At 37.5% G+C, this 23,390-nt stretch overlaps 1 protein-coding gene across 1 annotated transcript in view; it reads left to right on the forward strand.

The window, feature by feature from the left end:
- The window catches only part of NSF (N-ethylmaleimide sensitive factor, vesicle fusing ATPase), a 160,091-nt gene that overhangs the window by 20,568 nt on the left and 116,133 nt on the right, over positions 1–23,390 (forward strand). The window contains exons 2-4 of the mRNA XM_081218272.1: positions 5,743–5,828; positions 7,719–7,818; positions 10,317–10,356. Of these exons, the coding sequence (XP_081074398.1) occupies positions 5,743–5,828; positions 7,719–7,818; positions 10,317–10,356 (226 nt within the window). The remainder of the gene's footprint in view (positions 1–5,742; positions 5,829–7,718; positions 7,819–10,316; positions 10,357–23,390) is intronic.

A 23,390-nucleotide genomic window follows, 5' to 3' on the forward strand; every position in this document is an offset into this window, starting at 1 on the left:
ACATATATCCCCTCTCTTTTGGATTTCCTTCCCATTTAGGTCACCAAAGAGCACTGAGTAGAGTTCCCTGTGCTAAACAGTAGGTTCTCATTAGTTATCTATTTTATACATAGTATCAATAGTGTATATATGTCAGTCCTAATCGTCCAATTCATCCCACCCAACCCCCTTGCCCCCTTGGTATCCATACGTTTGTTCTCTATGTCTGTGTCTCTGTTTCTACTTTGCAAATAAGATCATCTATATCGGGCTTCCCTGGTGGTGCAGTGGTTAAAGAGTCCGCCTGCCAGTGCAGGGGACATGGGTTCAAGCCCTGGTCTGGGAAGATCCCATATGCCGCAGAGTAACTAAGCCCGTGCGCCACAACTACTGAGCCTGCGCTCTAGAGCCCGTGAGCCACAACTACGGAGCCCACGTGCCACAACTACTGAAGCCTGTGCACCTAAAGCCCGTGCTCCGCAACAAGAGAAGCCACTGCAATGAGAAGCCCGTGCACCGCAACAGAGAGTAACCCCTGCTTGCTGCAGCTAGAGACAGCCGCACACAGCAACGAAGAACCAAAGCAGCCAAAAATAAATAAATAAATTTATTAAAAAAAAAAGATCATCTATACCATTTTTCTAGATTCCACATATATGTGTTAATACGATATTTGTTTTTCTCTTTGTGACTTACTTCACTCTGTATGACACTCTTTAGGTCCATCCACGTCTCTACAGATGACCCAATTTCATTCCTTTTTATGGTTGAGTAATATTCCATTGTATATATGTACCACATCTTCTGTATCCATTCCTCTGTTGATGGACATTTAGGTTGCTTCCATGTCCTGGCTATTGGAAATAGTGCTGTAATGAACATTGGGGTGCATGTGTCTTTTGAATTATGGTTTTCTCTGGGTATATGCCCAGTAGTGGGATTGCTGGGTCATATGGTAATTCTATTTTTAGTGTTTTAAGGAACCTGCATAATGGCTGTATCAATTTACATTCCCAGCAACAGTGCAAGAGGGTTCAAAGTAATGATATAATTACTCCTGCTGAAGTTTCCATTAAAGATTTGTTGAGATTTTCATTCTTTTGTGTAGCAATGAGTTAATGATTTTTTACATTTCAAGTTGTTAATGAAAACATTTTATAGCCTTCAGATAGTTAAATATTCTAGTACCTCAGATAACTAAACTTATATAAATTTGCCTGTCAGTTTCGTATTTTCATTTCATAATAGCTATGTGGCCGTCGTGGCTGGGCTTTTATCATTGTTTCCTAGAGGCAAGGTCAGTGTTAGAAAAATTGTGGAATGTTCCCTTGGCATTATTGTTATAAGTAAACAGCTACTATTTATAGGGTCTTACATTTTGATGAGAAAATGAGATACTGTGCTTGGCTTACCATAAAAACACAGATGCTTCTAGACTCCAGTAGGGACGCCTTTTGCTCACAGCATCTGTTTTAGTTGGCCAGCCAGATGACTTTTACAGATTTTTTCACTCTTTTTTGAAGGACACCAACTCCTTGACAAGTAAACAAGTTTACAAATGAAAAGGTTAATTTAGCATTTTGTAAATTTTTAAATAACTTTGGGTATATCAATTCTGTGTAATTTTGAACTATTAGATAATTTTATTTAAATTATATCACTTCCTAAGTAACCTTGAAATGTCCTTTGTGTCCATGTTCTTTGAATTGTTTATTCTGTAGTTGGGATAGATTGTATTGATCTGTAAGTTCGTTTATTCAACAAATGTTTAATGAGCGCTGACTGTGTGCCATGCCCTGTCTTAGCCCTGGGAACCATAGATCCGAGCAAGATGTAGTCTCAGTCCTTGAGAACCTTATGTCTTTTATGCGGTGTAAACAGACAATAAAAATACAGTTAAATTCTTCCATTTGACCTTTATCTTACAGGAGGAGAAGATATCTAGGAAGGTCTTCTAGAAAATGTAATGTCTGAGCTGAGAAATTGTAGAATAAGTAGGAGTTGGCTGGACAAGGGGCTCAGAGTTAGGGAAGAGAGGAATATAAGAGAAAGAAGTGGGACTTCCCTGGTGGCGTAGTGGTTAAGAATCTGCCTGCTAATGTAGGGGACACAGGTTTGAGCCCTGGTCCAGGAAGATCCCTCATGCTGTGGAGCAACTAAGCCCGTGTGCGTGCCACAACTACTGAGCCTGCGCTCTAGAGCCTGCGAGCTGCAACTACTGAAGCCCACACACCTAGAGCCTGTGCTCTGCAACAAGAGAAGCCACCGCAACGAGAAGCTGTGCACCACAACGAAGAGTAGCCTCCGCTCGCTACAATTAGAGAAAGCCTGAGCGCAGCAACGAAGACCCAATGCAGCCAAAAATAAATAAATTTATAGGATAAAAAAAAAGAACTTGAATGTCATAGAAAGCAGTTCTGGATTTTGCAGGGCCTCGGGGTTAAAATATTGGAAAAAAAAAAAAGAGAGAGAGAGAAAGAAGCTTGTAGGTGAGAGAGACCCCAGGGTAAGAGGGAAACAAAGTTCTGCACATTTTGGTCAGGTGGCTGGTCAAACAGTGACCGTGGGCAAAAATAGTGTCTCATTTGGAAATCAAACTTATGACCTAGACCTTATTTGTGTCATGTTCTAAATTAGTGATTTCATAGATCTCATACACAAAAAAATGTTTTGATCCTATATCCGTAGTATATATATCTATTTATTTTTAAGTGATACACTAATAGTTTATATACATAGTAAAACATACACAAAAAAGAAAAAGGATGAGCTAAAGATGAACTGTAGAAAATTCTCTTAATTTTATTTATTAATAATTCAGAAAGCAAAGTGATGCTTTACTATTCTTTAAAAACTTGGTTTAATATTTTGTGATACAACTATTCAGAGGTCTATTTCTAAATTCAGGTTTTTTTTAAAAATAAATTTATTTATTTATTTTTGGCTGCGTTGGGTCTCCGTTGCTGTGCGCAGGCTTTCTCTAGTTGTGTCGAGCGGGGGCTACTCTTCATTGCAGTGTGCAGGCTTCTCATTGCGGTGTCTTCTCTTGTTGCGGAGCACGGGCTCTAGGCCTGCGGGCTTCAGTAGTTGTGCCATGCGGGCTCAGTAGTTGTGGCTCACGGACTCTAGAGCACAGGCTTAGTAATGGTGGTGCATGGGCTTAGTTGCTTTGAGGCATGTGGGATCTTCTCAGACCAGGGCTCAAACCCATGTCCCCTGCATTGGCAGACGTATTCCTAACCACTGTGCCACCAGGGAAGCCCTAAATTTAGGGGGGTTTTGTTACTTGATTTTAATGGCCATCAAAGCATAGATAAGAATGGGGGAAATTTAGCTGTACTTTTGAAATTCCCCCAGATTGTCTACCATTTATGGAAATGTTTCATTGAAATGTGTGAAATGTGGTTGGTAAATTTCCATCTATTAGTTTTTCTTGCAGACTAATCAGAATGTATTGTACTTTTATAGTACTAATAAACGGGTTCAAAGATCATTGAAAAATCATTTGGATGATTTTTTTAAAGATTAGAAAATTTTGTTTCTAACTTTTTAAAGCATGCAGATATGAGAGTTTTTATTTTTTGCTTGTTTTTAGGTAATATACATTGTTTTCAATAGCAGAATCGCTTAGCAATGGAAATGTTTCTAAGTAACCATTTTTGAAATGCTCTATTCATTAGCACAAGGTATTTTTTCCTTTTTGTTTTTGTTCATTTTTATCTTGTAGGAGCAAAGTGAATTTTTCTTTTCTTTTTCTTTCTTCTTTGTTTTCTTTTTTTTAATATCTTGGTAGCACTTTACCTTTTGGTAATCAGTGAATCCCTATATGGTTTACAAAAAAAAAAAAAAAGATTTGATGCTGCTTCCTGGCCTTTTACAGAGTGTAGGAAAGATTCTATATTGTAAGGGTCTTGTTTTGATAAAGTTGACCTCAGTGACATCCTGAAGGACACGTGCACACCTTTGGCTCTGACTTATATGCAGCAACAGTTTACCTGTGAATGAAACAGTAAACAACTTTCACTTAATGTGCTGTCTTTGTAACTTTATTCTGGAATTATTCTTTTTATTCCAGTCAAAACAGCCCTTCCATCAGTGGTTACAGTTTTCCCATAAAGCATATTGTTTCATTTATAGTTTAGACTGTATTTTTTTCAGTACATCTTTCCTTTAGTGACACAAAATTGTAGTTCTTGGTGTGTTTTGCAATTACCTAGCAAATCTTCTAAAATGAAAGAAATAACTATATTTTGATTCAACTATATAGCAGACCTCCTACACTCTATAATATGTCCTGATACCTTCAGCTCTTTAGAGTTTTCTAAGAGATTTTGGCTATATTTACCAATAAAAGAATACTAGTTTGTCACCATTTTATTTTCTATGTATCATTTTAGTCATTTTTACTGTGGGTCATAGCTTCTTGTCTTTTCTCTCAGGAAACCTTAGCAGTTTCAACAGTTATTTAACTTTAATACAATTCTGTGAATTGCTAGATTCAATAGGATGTGACTTTAAACATAGGTGGAAAAATTAGAGAAGTTTCTCTCTTGCTGTGAATACTGAATTTTTAAAGGCCTGGCAGATTATGAAGACTTTATATAGGTTATATCTTAAGGCAGAATATACACTTAGCATGGGGTTCATCTTTAATAAAAATGGGTATAAATAAATATAAATAGAAGAACTGATATTTTCTTCTTATACCCCAAAGGATTATCCTGCAAACCCTTCAGGTGCACATATCCCACTTTCGAGACCACTGCACTGAACAACTGGGGTAGCTGTATTGAAACTAGCCTTTTATTAAAAACAAAAGCAAGGCAAAGAGTAATTTATTTTCCTCTATAAATTTGTATTTGGGAGACAAATTTAAGAAGAATCAGCTTTGGCTTGAGGTTTGAAGAGTGAGTACATTAGTCATAAACAGACTATGAGTGTCATATTTCAATAACTAGGAAACCCTAGAGGATGGTGGAAGGATTATTGGTTACATACATTATATGAAGGAATGTTTTACTAGTAGCTGTTGATCAATGTTGATCAAAAGGACTGTTAATTGCTATTTTATTTTAAATATACCTGTAATTATTTTTGTTGGGAGGTATTTGGAAGATAGCTTTTCTTAGTCTGTAGGAGAAATGGTTCATAGCCACTTGAGATCTCTTATGAGGAGATACTTTTTCACGATATACTTTATCAAATGTATTGAATTTACATCATTGCATTTTTATGTCAAAATCTTTTTTTTTTTTTTTTTTGGAAGAAATGGAAAACCAACTCAAATAAGCTTGAGCAAAAAAGAGTTTATTGACTCAACCGACTTTCAGAACTGGTCTCAAGGGTTTTAACTTCGTTGTCAGGTCTGAGTCTCAAAGTGTCTGTCTGTGTCTCTGTCACCTTTGCTTTCTCTGCGATAGTTTTCTTCTTTTAGAGCAGAAAGGCTTCCTTCGTGTGGTGGTGGTGAGAAGGAGAGTGCCTTTCTTCTAGCGCCTGTCTATATAAAGTCCCGTGGATGGAATAGTACTCTGTGTGATTGCACGTGTGCTGTGATTGGCCGGCCCACAAAAGCACATGGAATGGGGAGGGAGCAGTTTCCGAAAGGCAGGGTTTACTGTTACCACAGAGGAAGGGGTGCTGGGGGTCAAAAACAGTAAGTGTTTACTACAGGTGATGGGGAATAGAGGACAGGGAAGCATAAAATATTCTTTAAGAAAATAAAAGGTGACTTAATTTTATTTTCCTAATCATTGATTCTTACAGAGTATGCAAGCTGCAAGATGTCCTACAGATGAATTATCTTTAACTAACTGTGCAGTTGTGAATGAAAAGGATTTCCAGTCTGGCCAGTGAGTATCTGACTTTGTTTTCTTCTAACTTGCTAAATGGTATTTTAGAAACTTCTAGAGAGTCCTTATTTAATTAATGAATTTACTTATTTGGGAAACGTTTGAGTATAATTTTTTAATTCCTCTTGCTGAATTGGAAAATGGGAGATGAGAAAGAGTCATGTATTTACTGTATCAAATTTTGATAAATGTTTTCTAAATGATACATAGTTTTTTATATATAACTTTATTTTTCCATTGGTTTTCTTAGCAGAACTAAACATACTGGATATATGAATCATATATAGCGTAGTCATTAGGTTTTTGGCTTTGGGTCAGATTGTCTGAGTTTGGATCCTGTTCTGCCAATTATAAACTGGGTGACCCATGGGTAAGTTATTTACCCTGTGCCTCAGTGTCCTAATCTGTAAAATGGGGATGATGGTACTATCTTCCTCAGGGTGTTTGTGAATATTGAGTTACACACAAAGAAAGCACTTAGAACAGAGTCTATCACATTAATAAGTCCTCAATAGATATTAGCTGTTTTGATCATTATTACTATGATAATCCAAGAGACATGAAAATTGGAAGATGCACAGCAGTTGTAGAATCTTTACAAGCATTTTTCACTGTCATTTATTTTAATTGATTCACATCACCCATTGGCAGAACTTCTAAATACCCTGCTACCAAGTTCATTGCCATCCATGTGCTTCTAAGGTTGGTGGAGATGAGGACATGAAGGGGCTGTTCCAGAAAGCAGACTAGGGAAATGAGGAAGGAAGTGGGATTTTAACTGAGCCTTTTTCTGTTTCTAAAGCTATCTGAGAAATACATGAGTTTCACAGGGTTTGAATTGCTAATCTTCTGTGGTTTTCCGCTTCAGAGTAAAGGGCTATACTACATAATTGTATTAACATTGTTTCCAGTCCTAAAAATTCTGTGATTCTAAGTTGAACATAGAACTTTCTACATATAAACTGGACTACAGACAATCAGTGTGAGAATTTGCTTATGGAATTCTTTTATGTGTTAGATGTTCACTGTACACATGAGGGGGTTACTTAGAGTAGATGTAAGGAACTTGTGTCCTACTGACAAAACGATATGTATAGAAACATTAACCATTAATAGTTAAAAAATTATAGCATTCTAAAAGATAATTTTTAAAAAGATAGTGCTATTGTAGCAGAGTTTGAAACTTCTATCTCACACACAGTCCTTGGTAGTTTCTTGGTATAGGAGATGATCATGAGATAACTATAGTTCATCTGTTTACAGGTAACTTCTGAGCAGGGTGAATTAGCACAAAATGCTTTGAAATAGTAAATATTGATAATCTATATGGAAGCTGATATATTTTGTGAAATTTTTTCATTTTTACCACCTTTTTAATTTTACAGGCTGTTAGTATTTCAACCTGTTGTGGGAATCTGCAAAGAGTTTTAATGAATAGTCCTAAAAACTAACTTTTTTTTTGACTGCTATATCCTGGCTTTATTCCATCTTCGGTTCTCCTTCCTTTAGTCTAGTTAGAATGTGAAATAAGTCTCAGGAGAGGAAATTCATTTAATTTTTACTTAATATCAAGTAAATCACTGTCTTCAGTTTTATGTAAACTGGAAATGCAATGACATTGTTGTTTTGGATGGTATGTACTCTCTTGAACTTGGTCCTGATTCTGCTTGATGTCTGTTTGGCCCGAGGCGGTCCTTATTCCTGGAAGACATTTTAAATTGTTGACAATTTTTGGAAATGAAATTTGTGGTCCTGTTTCTTCAGGACTCATATAATGCCATGTTTCTACCCAGTACTCATCAAGCATTGTTTGTTGGAAATTAGCACATTTGGAATTGATGTTCTTTATTTCCTTTGACGTGGAGTATTGACTGTGTTTCTGTCCTTTAGGCACGTGATGGTGAGGACCTCCCCCAACCACAGGTACACATTTACACTGAGGACCCACCCATCTGTGGTTCCAGGGAGCATTGCATTCAGCTTACCTCAGGTAACTCAGGAATTTATTCTCTTCTATTCTTGAAAGTCATAGAAGAATCACTTCATTTAAAGCAAGCTGTGTCACGCTGTAACTGTATTGATTCATATTGAGGAAAACCATCTAGGTATTAGGTAAGGAATTAAAAGATATATTCTTAATTGCCAAGTTTTACTATGTCTACCTTATATTGCCTTCACTTTTTCCCCCTAATTTAAAAGAATTCTGCAGTGATATCAGGTATCAAAGTGTCAGGTTATTTTAATGTTAGCTCACAGGGTAACAGAAAAGGTATAAAATATATAAAAATAGCATTTACTTCTAAAATTGACATCTAATAGTGATTTAAAAATGCAATGATGTCGGGCTTCCCTGGTGGTGCAGTGGTTGAGAGTCCGCCTGCCGATGCAGGGGGCACGGGTTCGTGCCCTGGTCTGAGAAGATCCCACATGCCGCGGAGCGGCTAGGCCCGTGAGCCATGGCCGCTGAGCCTGCGCGTCCGGAGCCTGTGCTCCGCAACGGGAGAGGCCACAACAGTGAGAGGCCCGTGTACCGCAAAAAAAAAAAAAAAAAAAAAAGCAATGATGTTAGACTAAAGAATATGATTCTTTATGATTACTTTATTACTTTATAACTGTTGGTGGATTCTGTGGAGGGGAAATTGCCTAGCACTATTGCAGGCACATAATATATAATGTAGGAGCCTCACCAGTAGGAGTCTGTATCCTTTTCTCCCTTGTCACCTTACTCATGCTGCTGGTCCACAGTCCTAAACAATGCAAATGCAACCTTTACCTCCTTGTAGTATGCTGATAAGCATTGATTCCTGCCCTCCCACACCTGGAGGTTTAAGGAAGGAGATCAAACACTTGTTAGGGACCTATTAAAGATCTCTTGAATCCCTCACAAATTATGGGAAATGATCACTCACTCTTCCCTTTTTCTCTGTTCAGATGCCTCTCCAATATCAGGACTACCTTTCGCATTTGCTTCATATAGATCAAAGGTTTGGAATATTCTAGAGTTAACCAGCTTTTACAGAGCTGCATTTGAGATTCTGCTGGCCAGAAATGGGGTTTCTCACTATTTTTCCTTGTCTCTGCTTTAAAAAAATTTTCCCAACATTTACTATAGGCCAAGTGCTATTCTAAGTGCTTTTGCCTGTGTTCACTCATTTAATTCTCTTAACAACCCCAAATGATAGATCCTGTTTTTTATCATTCTTGAGACTGTCTCTGGGTATAGAACCTAATTGTGGCTGCTTTGTGACCCAAAGTCTGGGCTTAACCAGTATGCTACTAAATTTTCAGTTGGCCAGAAGTGGGATGGGGTACTACAGAAGAGAGAGGTGAAGGGTGGAGAGGCGGTAAGAAAGCTGGAAGGTAGAGCACGTGTTGCACATACTCAAAACGCAGCATCTTCTTAACTACCCACCACAAAACCCACAAAGTTCAGATGAGCAGACAAACTTTTGATTTCCGGTCAAAAATTATTTTTCTCACTGTTCTTTGGAGTTTTGTCAATAACTGCTAATTTTGAATCTGTACCAAGCCAGTCTTGAATTCCGGCCTGAACACAATCTGTCCTGCCTCCGTACATTCTTGCCAGTAGGTACTGGGGAGAAGCTAAAGCTAAATGCCTGACACTCTTTTGGCTGGTACACAAAGAACAGTCATGACCATCTAATGATTTGAATCCCTGCTTGGGTTTCAGTATAGATTATCTGATAAGTTTTAATTTAGTTTTCATGAATTGAACATCTTTCTTTTTGTGCTACTGTATCAAACAGTATAACTATGCACAGTACATTTAGAACGCTGGAATATCTGATACTACGAAGTCTTTCAGGAGCATTATATTATGCAAAGGAGCATGCTATTCAGTGGTGCCAGCTTTACTGTAAAAAGGCAAGCTTTATATGTTTTGAGGATAGATGTTCAGGCATAAATAAACTATAGCATATGTTTCCTAGGGTGGCTGTAACAAAGTACCACAAACTGGGTGGCTTAAAACAACAGAAATGTATTCTCTCACAGTTCTGAAGGCTGGAAGTCTGAAGTCAAGGTGTCAGCAGGGCCAGGCTCTCTCTGAAGGCACTAGGGAAAAATCTGTTCCGTGCTTAGCTTCTGGTGTTGCAGACAATCCTTGATGTTCATTGACTGGTAGATATATCCCTTCAGTCTCTGCCTTCATTGTCACATGACGTTCTCCCCATGTGCTGTGTCCTTTTCTTATAAGGAAGCCATATTGGCTTAGGGTCTACCTTAATTTGATATGACCTCATCTTACCTTGATTTCATCTGCAAAGACCCTATTTCCAAATATGGTCACATTCACAGGGGTCGGGGGCTAAGACTTCAACAAATCGTTTTGTGAGACACAATTCAACACTTAGCAGCCATGTTTTGGTCTGGGAATGTGTTAATGAAATTCAAAGAAATCCTCTTTTCCTCATTTCTCTAACTTTGATTGATTTTGTGTTAAGTGTCTTTTTTTCTCTTATTTTACAGCGAAAATGGGCTGGACTTTCTATTGGGCAAGAAATAGAAGGTAGGTATATTTTTTAGCTACCTGAGGTAGATTGTCTTTATGATTTTCTCATAGTTACGGAGATCTGTACAATTTTCTGTTACTTCTCAGGCCATTACACTTTCATCCATATTACAGTTAGGTCTATGAGAATGGAAAGTAAATAGTTATGGAACCTATCTCTTTATCTACTTGTTATTCTATCTGGGAATTACAGTCTAGTAGGGAAAGGAATATCCACATGTTCATACCTCACAGAAGATGTACAAGATAAATTTGTGCACAAATATTACCTTTAGGAGCTCTGTGTAAAAGTGCTAAGACGGAACAGGAGTGGATGAATTGATTGGAAAATTAGCCAGAGACATCTTTCTAGGCACTGGAATTTTGAGCATGATTATGAAGTAGGGGAAAAGCATGACATGATAGAGACAAGGAAGAAGGACTCTTAAGATGAGACATAATATAAATAAAAGGCATTGAGTTGGAAGCAAGCAAATCATAGGCAGTGCTCATAAGTATGTTTGTCTGACTGAAAGGATTTGCCTGAATGGATTGTATTAAGTGATTAGAGTAGAGTATGAAGTTAGTGGAGGGCCTAGAAGTACATACTGAGAGTTTTGGATTTTACACAAAGACACTTAGAGCTCCTGAGAATCTCTGAACGAGCCCAACAAAATCCTACCTTTAGAAAAGAATTCTAATATCATTGTGGAGTCTGGTGAGGAGTGAGGAGAATTCAGGACTGAAAGAAAATAGCTGGGAGGTTATTTGACTTGCCTAGAATTAAGCTGAATAGGACTTTGTGAAATTATGGCTATGGAAAATGTTTTTAAAAGCCAAAGTTATGTTAAAGAGGAATAATTGGTATTACATGGGGATTCCATTTTACTGTGTACTGAGATATGTTTCCTAATGTCTTTGTTTAGAAAGATAAATCTGATTTAGGGTAAGGAGAAGAAAGGGTGACAATACTTAAGAAAACAATGTACTTTTTAAAATGAAATGTGTTATAAAGTCATCATAGTTCATTAGGGAAGGGCATGGAAGGCAATTTATGACTTCAGGGGGAAAAAAAGACTAAACCCCTTGTGGTTTATAAACTAAGGAGCTAATAAGTAAAAACTGGAATTGTTTCTTAGTCATTGTGGCAAAGTTGGGAAAATGGAGTATGAGTCTTTTTGTCAGGTAATTTCATGTCAACTTAATGGGCTCAGTAGGGGGAGAAAAGAAAATGCAAGTGTAATTAAGTCAGCTTTTTTTCCCACTAGCTTTTAAGACCTAAAAAAAATCATATTTATGGAAATGTTACAAAAATAATACAGAGAAACCCTATGTACTACTTTTACCCAGATTCACTAATTGTCATTTTTTAAAATCATTTTTTCTCTCTCTCCTTACTCTCTCTCTCTCTCCAGACACACACACACACACACACACACAACCTGCACACACCCATTTTTTTCCTGAACATTTGAGATTACATTGCAGAAATCATTCCTCTTTACCTCTAATACGTTAGTGTGTGTTTCTTCAGAAAAAAGATGTGCTCGTAATTGTGATCAAATTCAGGAAATTAAACATTGAAACTTTAATCTATAGTTCATATTCCAATTTTGTTAATTGTCCCAATTATCTCCTTTATAGTATTTTTCCCCTTCAGTGTGGGATCCAGTTCAGGATCATGTATTGCATTTAGTTGTCATTTCTCTAATGTTCAGGGTTTTCTTTCCTTTCACGATGGTGACATTTTTGAAGAATACATTTATATAATGGGGAGTTGTTGGTCGCAGGGTACAACGTTTCAGTTTTGCAAGATAAATTAGTTCTGGAGATCTAGTTACAGCGTGATGACAATAGTTAACAATACTGTGTTGGATACTTAAAACTTGCTAAGAGGGTAGATTTAAGTGTCCTCATCACACACACGCACACACGCACGCATGCACATGGAAAGAAGATGGTTCATGTGCACTGAGAAAGAGATATATTCTCTGTTATCAGCGTTTACTGTTTGCTGTATATCCATAAGCTCTACTTTATTGATCATGCTGTTTAGATTTTCTATATTCTTACTTATTTTTGGTCACTTGACCTGTCTTGCACTGAGAATGGTGTGTTAAAATCTACTGTTATTAGTGTTTTTCTACTTTTCCTTGCATCTCCTGTAGTTTCTACTTTATACAGTACTTTCTGTGTTATTTGGTATGTAGATATTCATAACATATTTTTATTGTGAATTATGCCTTTTTGCATTATAAAATATCCTTTTTAATCTTGTTTAATGTGTTTTGAATTATATTTTGATATTAGGATCATAATACCTGCTTTTTTATTGTTTTTAATTTGCTCAAAATATCTTTCCCCATCTCTTGACTTTTAGCCTTTTTGAATCACTGTTTTAGATGTGTCTGTTATATACAACGTAGACTTGGATTTTGCTTTATGAACTAATTTGAAGATCTTTTTCTTTTAATAGGTTTGTTAAGCCCATTCACAGTTATTGATATGACTGCTATGTTTGTTCTCAATTCCTTCATTTTATGCTTTAGTTGTATTTATGTGGTGTGTCCTCTTTGCTATTTTTTTAATGTTTACTTCTAATTTTTTCTTATTAGTCATCCATTTTATACACATCAGTGTATACATGTCAATCCCAATCTCCAAATTCATCACACCACAACCCTCACCCCCCACCGCTTTCCCCACTTGGCGTCCATACGTTTGTTCTCTACATCTGTGTCTCAATTTCTGCTCTGCAAACTGGTTCATCTGTACCATTTTCTAGGTTCCACATATATGCGTTAATATACAGTATTTGTTTTGCTCTTTCTGACTTACTTCACTCCGTATGACAGCCTCCAGATGCATACACAACTCTACAAATTACCCAATTTCGTTACTTTTTATGGCTGAGTAATATTCCATTGTATATATGTACCACATTTTCTTTATACATTCGTCTGTCAGTGGGCATTTAGGTTGCTTCCATGACCTGGCTATTGTAAATAGTGCTGGAATGAACATTGGAGTGCATGTGTCTTTTTGAATTATGGTTTTCTCTGGGTATATGCCCAGTAGTGGGATTGCTGGGTCATATGGTAATTCTATTTTTAGTTTTTTACGGAACCTCCACACTGTTCTCCATAGTGGCTGTATCAATTTACATTCCCACCAACAGTGTAAGAGGGTTCCTTTTTCTCCACACCCTCTCCAGCATTTGTTGTTTGTAGATTTTCTGATGATGCCCATTCTAACTGGTGTGAGGTGATACCTCATTGTAGTTTTGATTTGCATTTCTCTAATACTTCGTGATGTGCTTCTTGGCCATCTGTATGTCTTCTTTGGAGAAATGTCTATTTAGGTCTTCTGCCCATTTTTGGATTGGGTTGTTTGTTTTTTTAATGTTGAGCTGCATGAGCTGTTTATATATTTTGGAGATTAATCCTTTGTCCGTTGATTCATTTGCAAATATTTTCTCCCATTCTGAGCGTTGTCTTTTTGTCTTGTTTATGGTTTCCTTTGCTGTGCAAAAGCTTTTAAGTTTCATTAGGTCCATTTGTTTATTTTTGTTTTTATTTCAATTACTCTAGGAGGTGGATCATAAAAGATCTTGCTGTGATTTATGTCAAAGAGTGTTCTTCGTATGTTTTCCTCTAAGAGTTTTATAGTGTTCAGTCTTACATTTAGGTGTCTAATCCATTTTGAGTTTATTTTTGTGTATGGTGTTAGGGAGTGTTCTAATTTCCTTCTTTTACATGTAGCTGTCCAGTTTTCCCAGCACCACTTATTGAAGAGACTGTCTTTTCTCCATTGTATATCCTTGCCTCCTTTGTCATAGATTAGTTGACCATAGGTGCGTGGGTTTATCTCTGGGCTTTCTATCCTGTTCCATTGGTCTGTATTTCTGTCTTTGTGCCAGTACCATATTGTCTTGATTACTGTAGCTTTGTAGTGTAGTCTGAAGTCAGGGAGTCTGATTCCTCAAGCTCCGTTTGTTTCCCTCAACACTGCTTCGGCTATTCGGGGTCTTCTGTGTCTCCATACAAATTTTAAGATTTTTTGTTCTAGTTCTGTAAAAGATGCCACTGGTAATTTGATAGGGATTGCATCGAATCTGTAGATTGCTTTGGGTAGTATAGTCATTTTCACAATATTGATCCTTCCAGTCCAAGAACATGGTCTATCTCTCCATCTGTTGATATCATCTTTAATTTCTTTCATAAGTGTCTTACAATTTTCTGCATTACAGGTCTTTTGTCTCTCCAGGTAGGTTTATTCCTAGGTATTTTATTCTTTTTGTTGCATATGTAAATGGAACTGTTTCCTTAATTTCTCTTTCAGATTTTTCATCATTAGTGTATAGGAATGCAAGAGATTTCTGTGCATTAATTTTGAATCCTGCAACTTTACCAAATTCATTGATTAACTCTAGTAGCTTTCTGGTGGCATCTTTAGAATTCTCTGTGTGTAGTGTCATGTCATCTGCACACAGTGACAGTTTTACTTCTTATCCAATTTGTATTCCTTTTATTTATTTTTCTTCTCTGATTGCCGTGTCTAAGACTTCCAAAACTATGTTGAATAATAGTGGCGATAGTGGACATCCTTGTCTTGTTCCTGATCTTAGAGGAAATGCCTTCAGTTTTTCACCATTGAGAGTGATGTTTGCTGTGGGTTTGTTGTATATGGCCTCTGTTATGTTGAGGTAGGTTCCCTCTATGCCCACTTTCTGGAGAGTTTTTATCATAAATGGGTGTTGAATTTTGTCAAAAGCTTTTTCTGCATCTATTGAGATGATCATATGGTTTTTATCCTTGAATTTGTTAATATGGTGTATCACATTGATTGGTTTGTGTATATTGAAGATTCCTTGCATCCCTGGGATAAATCCCACTTGATCATGGTGTATGATCCTTTTAATGTGTTGTTGGATTCTGTTTGCTAGTATTTTGTTGAGGATTTTAGCATCTATATTCATCAGTGATATTGGTCTGTAATTTTCTTTTTTTGTAGTATCTTTGTCTGGTTTTGGTATAAAGGTGATGGTGGCCTCGTAGAATGAGTTTGGGAGTTTTCCTTCCTCTGCAGTTTTTTGGAAGAGTTTGAGAAGGATGGGTGTTAGCTCTTCTCTACATGTTTGATAGAATTCACCTGTGAAGCCATCTGGATTTTTGTTTGTTGGAAGATTTTTAATCACAGTTTCAATTTCATTACTTGTGATTGGTCTGTTCATGTTTTCTGTTTCTTCCTGGTTCAGTCTTGGAAGGTTATACGTTTCTAAGAATTTGTCCATTTCTTCCAGGTTGTCCATTTTATTGGCATAGAGTTGCTTGTAGTAGTCTCTTAGGATGCTTTGTATATTTAAGGTGTCTGTTGTAACTTCTCCTTTTTCATTTCTAATTTTATTGATTTGAGTCCTCTCCCTCTTTTTCTTGGTGAGTCTGGTTAATGGTTTATCAGTTTTGTTTATCTTCTCAAAGAACCAGCTTTTAGTTTTATTGATCTTTGCTATTGTTTTCTTTGTTTCTATTTCATTTATTTCCTCTCTGATCTTCATGATTTCTTTCCTTCTACTAACTTTGGGTTTTGTTTGTTCTTCTTTCTCTAGTTCCTTTAGGGGTAAGGTTAGATTGTTTGAGATTTTTCTTGTTTCTTGAGGTAGGCTTGTATAGCTATAAACTTCCCTCTTAGAACTGCTTTTGCTGCATCCCATAGGTTTTGGATCGTCGTGTTTTCATTGTCATTTGTCTCTAGGTATTTTTTGATTTCCTCTTTGATTTCTTCAGTGATCTCTTGGTTATTTAGTAATATATTGTTTAGCCTCCATGTGTTTGTGTTTTTTACGTTTTTTTCCCTGTAACTGATTTCTAATCTCATAGCATTGTGGTCATAAAAGATGCTTGATATGATGTCAATTTTCTTAAATTTACTGAGGCTTGATCTGTGACCCAAGATGTGATCTGTCCTGGAGAATGTTCCATGCACACTTGAGAAGAAAGTGTAATCTGCTGTTTTTGGATGGAATGTCTTATAAATATCAATTAAATCTATCTGGTCTATTGTGTCATTTAAAGCTTGTGTTTCCTTGTTAATTTTCTGTTTGGATGATCTGTCCATTGGTGTAAGTGAGGTGTTAAGGTCCCCCACTATTATTGTGTTACTGTTGATTTCCCCTTTTACAGCTGTTAGCATTTGCCTTATGTATTGAGGTGCTCCTATGTTGGGTGCATATATATTTATAATTGTTATATCTTCTTCTTGGATTGATCCCTTGATCATTATGTAGTGTCCTTCCTTGTCTCTTGTAACATTCTTTATTTTAAAGTCTATTTTATCTGATATGAATATTGCTACTCCAGCTTTCTTTTGATTTCCATTTGCATGGGATATCTTTTTCCATCCCCTCACTTTCAGTCTGTATGTGTCCCTAGGTCTGAAGTGGGTCTCTTGTAGACAGCATATATATGGGTCTTGTTTTTGTATCCATTCAGCGAGCCTGTGTCTTTTGGTTGGAGCATTTAATCCATTCACGTTGAAGGTAATTACCAATATGTATGTTCCTATTACCATTTTTTAAATTGTTATGGGTTTGATTTTGTAGGTCCTTTTCTTCTCTTGTGTTTCCCACTTAGAGATGTTCCTTTAGCATTTGTTGTAGAGCTGGTTTGGTGGTGCTGGATTCTCTTAGTATTTGCTTGTCTGTAAAGCTTTTGATTTCTCCATCGAATCTGAATGAGGTCCTTGCCAGGTAGAGTAATCTTGGTTGTAGGTTCTTCCCTTTCATCACTTTAAATATATCATGCCACTCCCTTCTGGCTTGTAGAGTTTCTGCTGAGAAATCTGCTGTTAACCTTATGGGGATTCTCTTGTATGTTATTTGTCATTTTTCCCTTGTTGCTTTCAATAATTTTTCTTTGTCTTTAATTTTTGTCAATTTGATTACTCGATGTGTCTTGGCATGTTTCTCTTTGGGTTTATCCTGCCTGGGACTCTCTGTGCTTCCTGGACTAGGGTGGCTGTTTCCTTTCCCATGTTAGGGAAGTTTTCGACTGTAATCTCTTCAAATATTTTCTCTGGTCTTTTCTCTCTCTCTTCTCCTTCTGGGACCCCTATAATGCAAATGTTGTTGCGTTTAATGTTGTCCCAGACGTCTCTTAGGCTGTCTTTATTTCTTTTCATTCTTTTTTCTTTATTCTGTTCCGCAGCAGTGAATTCCACCATTCTGTCTTCCAGGTCACTTATCCGTTCTTCTGCCTCAGTTATTCTGCTATTGATTCCTTCTAGTGTAGTTTTCATTTCAGTTATTGTATTGTTCATCTCTGTTTGTTTGTTCTTTTTTTTTTTTTTTTTTTTTTTACGCGGGCTTCTCACTTTTGTGGCCTCTCCCGTTGCGGAGCCCAGGCTCTGGATGCGCAGGCTCAGCGGCCATGGCTCACGGGCCCAGCCGCTCCGCGGCATGTGGGATCTTCCCGGACCGGGGCACGAACCCGTGTCCCCTGCATCGGCAGGCGGACTCTCAACCACTGCGCCACCAGGGAAGCCCTGTTTGTTTGTTCTTTAATTCTTCTAGGTCTTTGTTAAACATTTCTTGCATCTTCTCAGTCTTTGCCACCATTCTTTTTCCGAGGTCCTGGATCATCTTCACTATCATTATTCTGAATTCTTTTCCTGGAAGGTTGCCTATCTGCACTTCATTTAGTTGTTTTTCTGGGATTTTATCTTGTTCCTTCATCTGGTACGTAGCCCTCTGCCTTTTCATCTTGTCTGTCTTTCTGTGAATGTGGTTTTTGTTCCACAGGCTGCAGGATTGTAGTTCTTGCTTCTGCTGTCTGCCCTCTGGTGGATGAGGCTATCTAAGAGGCTTGTGGAAGTTTCCTGATGGGAGGGACTGGTGGTGGGTAGAGCTGGGTGTTGCTCTGGTGGGCAGAGCTCAGTAAAACTTTAATTCGCTTGTCTGCTGATGGGTGGGACTGGATTCCCTCCCTGTTGGTTGTTTGGCTTGAGGCGACCCAAGGCCGGAACCTACCCGGGCTCTTTGGTGGGGCTAATGGCGGACTCAGGGAGGACTCACGCCAAGGAGTACTTCCCAGAACTTCTGCTGCCAGTGTCCTTGTCCTCACGGTGAGCCACAGCTGCCCCCTGCCTCTGCAGGAGACCCTCCAACACTAGCAGTAGGTCTGGTTCTTTCTCCTATGGGGTCACTGCTCCTTCCGCCTGGGTCCTGAGGTGCACACTAGTTGGTGTGTGCCCTCCAAGAGTGGAGTCTCTGTTTCCCCTAGTCCTGCGGAAGTCCTGCAATCAAATCCCACTAGCCTTCAAAGTCTGGTTCTCTAGGAATTCCTCTCCTGTTGCCAAACCCCCAGGTTGTGAAGCCTGTTGTGTGGCTCAGAACCTTCACTCCAGTGGCTGGACTTCTGTGGTATAAGTGTTCTCCAGTCTGTGAGTCACCCACCCAGCAGTTATGGGATTTGATTTTATTGTGATTGCACCCCTCCTACCGTCTCACTGTGGCTTTTCCCTTGTCTTTGCATGTGGGGTATCTTTTTTGGTGAGTTCCAGTGTCTTCCTGTCAGTGATTGTTCAGCAGTTAAGTTGTGATTCCAGTGTTCTTGGAAGAGGGAGTGAGAGCACGTCCTTCTACTCCGCCATCTTGATCCAGCCTCTTTGCTATTTTTTAAAATTTATTTTGGTATGTAGGAATGTTTACGTTTTTGTTTTAGTGATTACTTCTGCATTTATACCTCTCCTAGTGCCCTTAGTACTTCCTCTTTTTTTTCCTTAATTAACCTTTTCAAAAAACTGTCCTGTCTGTTCTAAATGATATCCTTTGACTCTCATCTATTACCTATATAACAGTTAATATTCTGTCTTCCCCTTTCTCCTCCCATTTTGTTAATTTCTTTTTTTTCAAGTTTTAAGTCTTTTTTTTTTTTTTACTGGAAGAAGCAAAATTTTTAAAATTGAAATATAATTGACATATAACATTATATTAGTTCAGGTATACAACATAATGATTTGATATTTTGTATACATTGCGAAATGCTCACCACAATAAGTCTAGTTAACATCTGTCACCTTACATAGTTACAGCTTTTTTTTCTTGTGTTGAGAACTTGTAAGATCTACTCTTGCAGCAACATTCAAATATGCAATACAGTATCACTAATTATAGTGACCATGCTAGTTGATTTCTGTCTGTGTTAGAAGAGCATGGTATTTACATGCTGTTTTTCCATCTACGACCCCATACTTGTTTTAGCCTTAACTGCAACTAAATCTCTTAAATGATCATGATCAGTCCTTTTGCCAGTTTCTACTTAGTTGGATAAATTGAGTAGATCCCTCCAGGAAGTAGAAATGTGTACAGTGTTTCCTAAGTTCTTGAATATTCAAACTAATTTTTTTTATACCTTTGATATCTTAAGGACAGCTTGGCTGGATATAAAATTCTTGGCTTGTTTTCTTCCCTTGAATTTCTTGAAAATAGTGCATCGCATTGCTTTGCTTTGTATGAAACTCTTGAGAAGGCTGATGCCAGTCTAAGTTTCTTATCTTTATAAGGAATTTGATTTTTCTGCCTGGGAACGCTGAGGATTTTTCTGTCTTTAAATTCTAATATCCTTAATTAGGATATTTCTTGGAATTGGTCATTTTGGGTCAACAACCCAGGTATACAATGCTTTATTTCAATATGTAGATTTAAGTTTTCTCTATTTCCAGAAAATTTTCTTAGATTATGGTTTTAAGTATTAGTTCTGGCCCAATTGTTTTGATTTTCTTCTCAGGAGCTCCAATTATAAATGTATTTTAGGCCTTATCGGCCTGTCTTCCGTTTCAACTACTTTCTCCCTGTTCTTTGCAAATTCTTTCTTTGCCTTATTTTTACTACTACCTTGGTTGTTTTCCTGTCTTTATTCACTGCCTCTTATTAAATATTAATTTGAATCTGTTCTCCCATGGGCACTTTGTAATTTATTATTCACTTCTGAGTAGTTTGTCGTTTTCCTCAATTTCTTTCCTGTGTTTGATAAAGTGTCATTGCATTTCTTTTATTTGTCTATTTCTGGTCTTAGTTTTCAATCTTCTGGTTTTAGGTGTTTTGTTATACGTCTGAATACTTGTTTGAGGAGACTTAATTTAGTTTAAAATGTTACATATATTTTCTATTTCATCGTTGATCGTTTTAGGGAAGATGCTTCATCAGCTGAAATGCTGCAGTATTTTGTTATTTGTTATATTTTCTTTACAGTAACTTTGTGGAGTTATTTTTTTCTGTTTCACATGATTTGTAGACAGAATTATTAGTGCAAGAGCATTCTTTTCTGTTAGTGTAGAGAAGTGCAGTTTCTTTCATAAGGAGTAATGGTGAGGTGGAGGGGGAGGTGCCGAGGTCGGTTGGCATCGCTTATTTCTCTTTGGTTCCTGCGTGATCCTTCATTTCCTCTCTTACTTCCTTCTTCCCTTCATTGCCACGTCTCAGAGGGCACCATCCCTTCTCTATTTACCTGATTCTTTCCAGGGATTCTTCGGTGCTGCCACTTCCAGTCCTACTTACTTTCAGGTCCTTTCCCTGTACCTGGAGTCATGGACTACCAAGTCCTAAACCTGTGTGTAGTGTGTTGGTTTTGGTGTTGGACGTTCTCTTTCGAGGGGTGATTTTGTCTATATTTTCTCTATGTAGTACTCTCCCTTCTCCTTTTTTTCCACAATGGGAGCTCTGTCTAATTTTGTGACATATTTCTTTACTTTCAAGTAATTTGAGTTTCATGGTATTCTCTGTCTCCAAGTAATGCTGAAGGTATGGGCGTATGTAGCATTATTTATTCTCCTTTTTGTGTCCACGGGGTTTTAGGAAGATGTGTGGGAATGTTCAGATTCACATTCAGATCCTCTAGACCCAATGCTTTTGAAGATATTCAAAGATATATTAACTTGAAACTGGTTGAAAGAAAACAAATACTTAAAGCAGTTGCTTGGAACACATTACGAGGTTAGTCTGTCTGTAGTCGAGATGCCTGAGAAGAGAAGTTGGTAAAGTGGAAGGAGAGAATATCCTGTTCCTCATTTAAGAACATGGCAACTTATACTTTTTTTTTTTCTGAGTTAGAGGGAACTTAAATATTGGGATTATCTTTATTTGGCCTTTTCTTTGTGGAAGTAGGATGAGAGAGAAAATTTTTTGACTTGGGGTGAAAATGAAGAAAATTACTTTAGATATAGGTAGCTGGTAGTTGCATAATTAGTGCTTTCTAAACTTACCTCAAAGAAACACCTGGGGAGTTTGTTTTTTAAAAAAGAAAGAGTCCGGGCTTCCCTGGTGGCGCAGTGGTTGAGAGTCCGCCTGCCAATGCAGGGGACACGGGTTTGTGCCCCGGTCCGGGAAGATCCCACATGCTGTGGAGCGGCTGGGCCCGTGAGCCATGGCCGCTGAGCCTGCGCGTCCGGAGCCTGCGCTCCGCAACGGGAGAGGCCACAACAGTGAGAGGCCCTCGTACCGCAAAAAAAAAAAAAAGAAAGAGTCCCAGGCCCCTCCCTTGGGAAGTCTGATTCATGAATCTGTGTTTTTAACAATCACCCTTAAGTAGCTCTTATCAGCCACATTTTTGGAAACACTGACATAAGTGATTCCCTTAACTGTCACTGCCTCACCTGAAGCATAGTGTGAAGCTGAGACAGTGGAGGAGTTTGGCGCCAAAGGGAAGTAGGTCAGTGCCTGAAGCCAGGGTTTCCTATTTGTGGACAGTGGCAGAAATAAAAATGAACACTTGTTAAATCTAATGAGAAAATGGGTATGTACGTAGCTTAGGTTTCTAATTTCCTTAAACTTACTTTTCTAAATATAGGGTGAAGTGTGTGTAAATTTAACTTTTAATGCAGATAAATTCTGTTGTGAAGATGTGAAAATTCAAGATGAAATGAGAAATGTGTTTTGTGGCCTGAATTGTGTTTAAAGCATTCTCCTCCTACCAGAAATGCTTATCTTGAATGTAAAGTCAGTTCTTTAAAAGGCAACTCAAACAGACCTAATGGGAAAAATTATAAAACTATTATAAAACTAAGTGTTCAGGTGGGACTAAGGTGGAGTAAGCATGAGGCAAGGAAGGATTTGGGGCCCTGAGTGATGTCATGATGTAGCATAAAGATAGAAAGCTGGTTCAGTGTAAGTAGAGATGTAGGCAAAGAAAGGGTAGGAAGTTTGGTATGAAGGGGAGAGCTAATTCAAAGATTCTGAACAGGAGTTCTGTCTGCAAGGAGCCATTTTTTAGTCAGGTCAATGATTTTAGTCCTCAGACTAAATCTTCTTAGAAGAATCATTTAGTCTTCTTTCCACCTGGAAATGCCGTATTTTAAGCACTGCAGACTGATGTTCAATTAACACATGTTTTTTGCCCATTACCTGTCTTTGTAATGTCTGTTTATTCACAGCATTGGCTATAATTCTTTTGTTTATAAAAATATTTTTTATTAGTCTGACATTAAAATGCTATTAATCATAAAATAAAACATTCTCAACCTTCTGGCCCTTTGCTTCTGGTTGAAACCTTCAGGGCATCTGTCCCTTTGGGGCTGGTGATGGTGCTGGCCATGGTGCTGCCTGTGAAACTGTCCATGGTACTGTTCTAGCATTTGAAATGATAACAGCTTGGTCTTTTCTGTTTAGGAACATTGACCTTAAATTAAAATGCATTTGAAAACTATAGTCAGTGATGATGATATTTTAATACACTTATTCACAGTTCTTGATATAAGGATGATGCACACATGTATATATACACATGTATAAATGCATACATATATATGCATTATGACATTATGGAATTGTTTTGGAGTCTTTAATGCACAAAATGGTATTATATTGTGCACATCTTTCTGAAGTGTACTTTTTTCACTCAATGTTATATTTTAATGGACCATCTGTCTTTATTAAATATACATCAAGTTTTAATTTTAATTGCTATACATTATTCCACATCATGAATATGCCACATTTTATTAATCATTTTCCTACTGATCAGCATTTTTTAAGTGTTTGACTATTAGAAATAATGCTG

The sequence above is a fragment of the Mesoplodon bidens genome (assembly GCF_964165515.1).
Source record: "Mesoplodon bidens genome assembly, chromosome: 19".
Taxonomy (NCBI): domain Eukaryota; kingdom Metazoa; phylum Chordata; class Mammalia; order Artiodactyla; family Ziphiidae; genus Mesoplodon; species Mesoplodon bidens.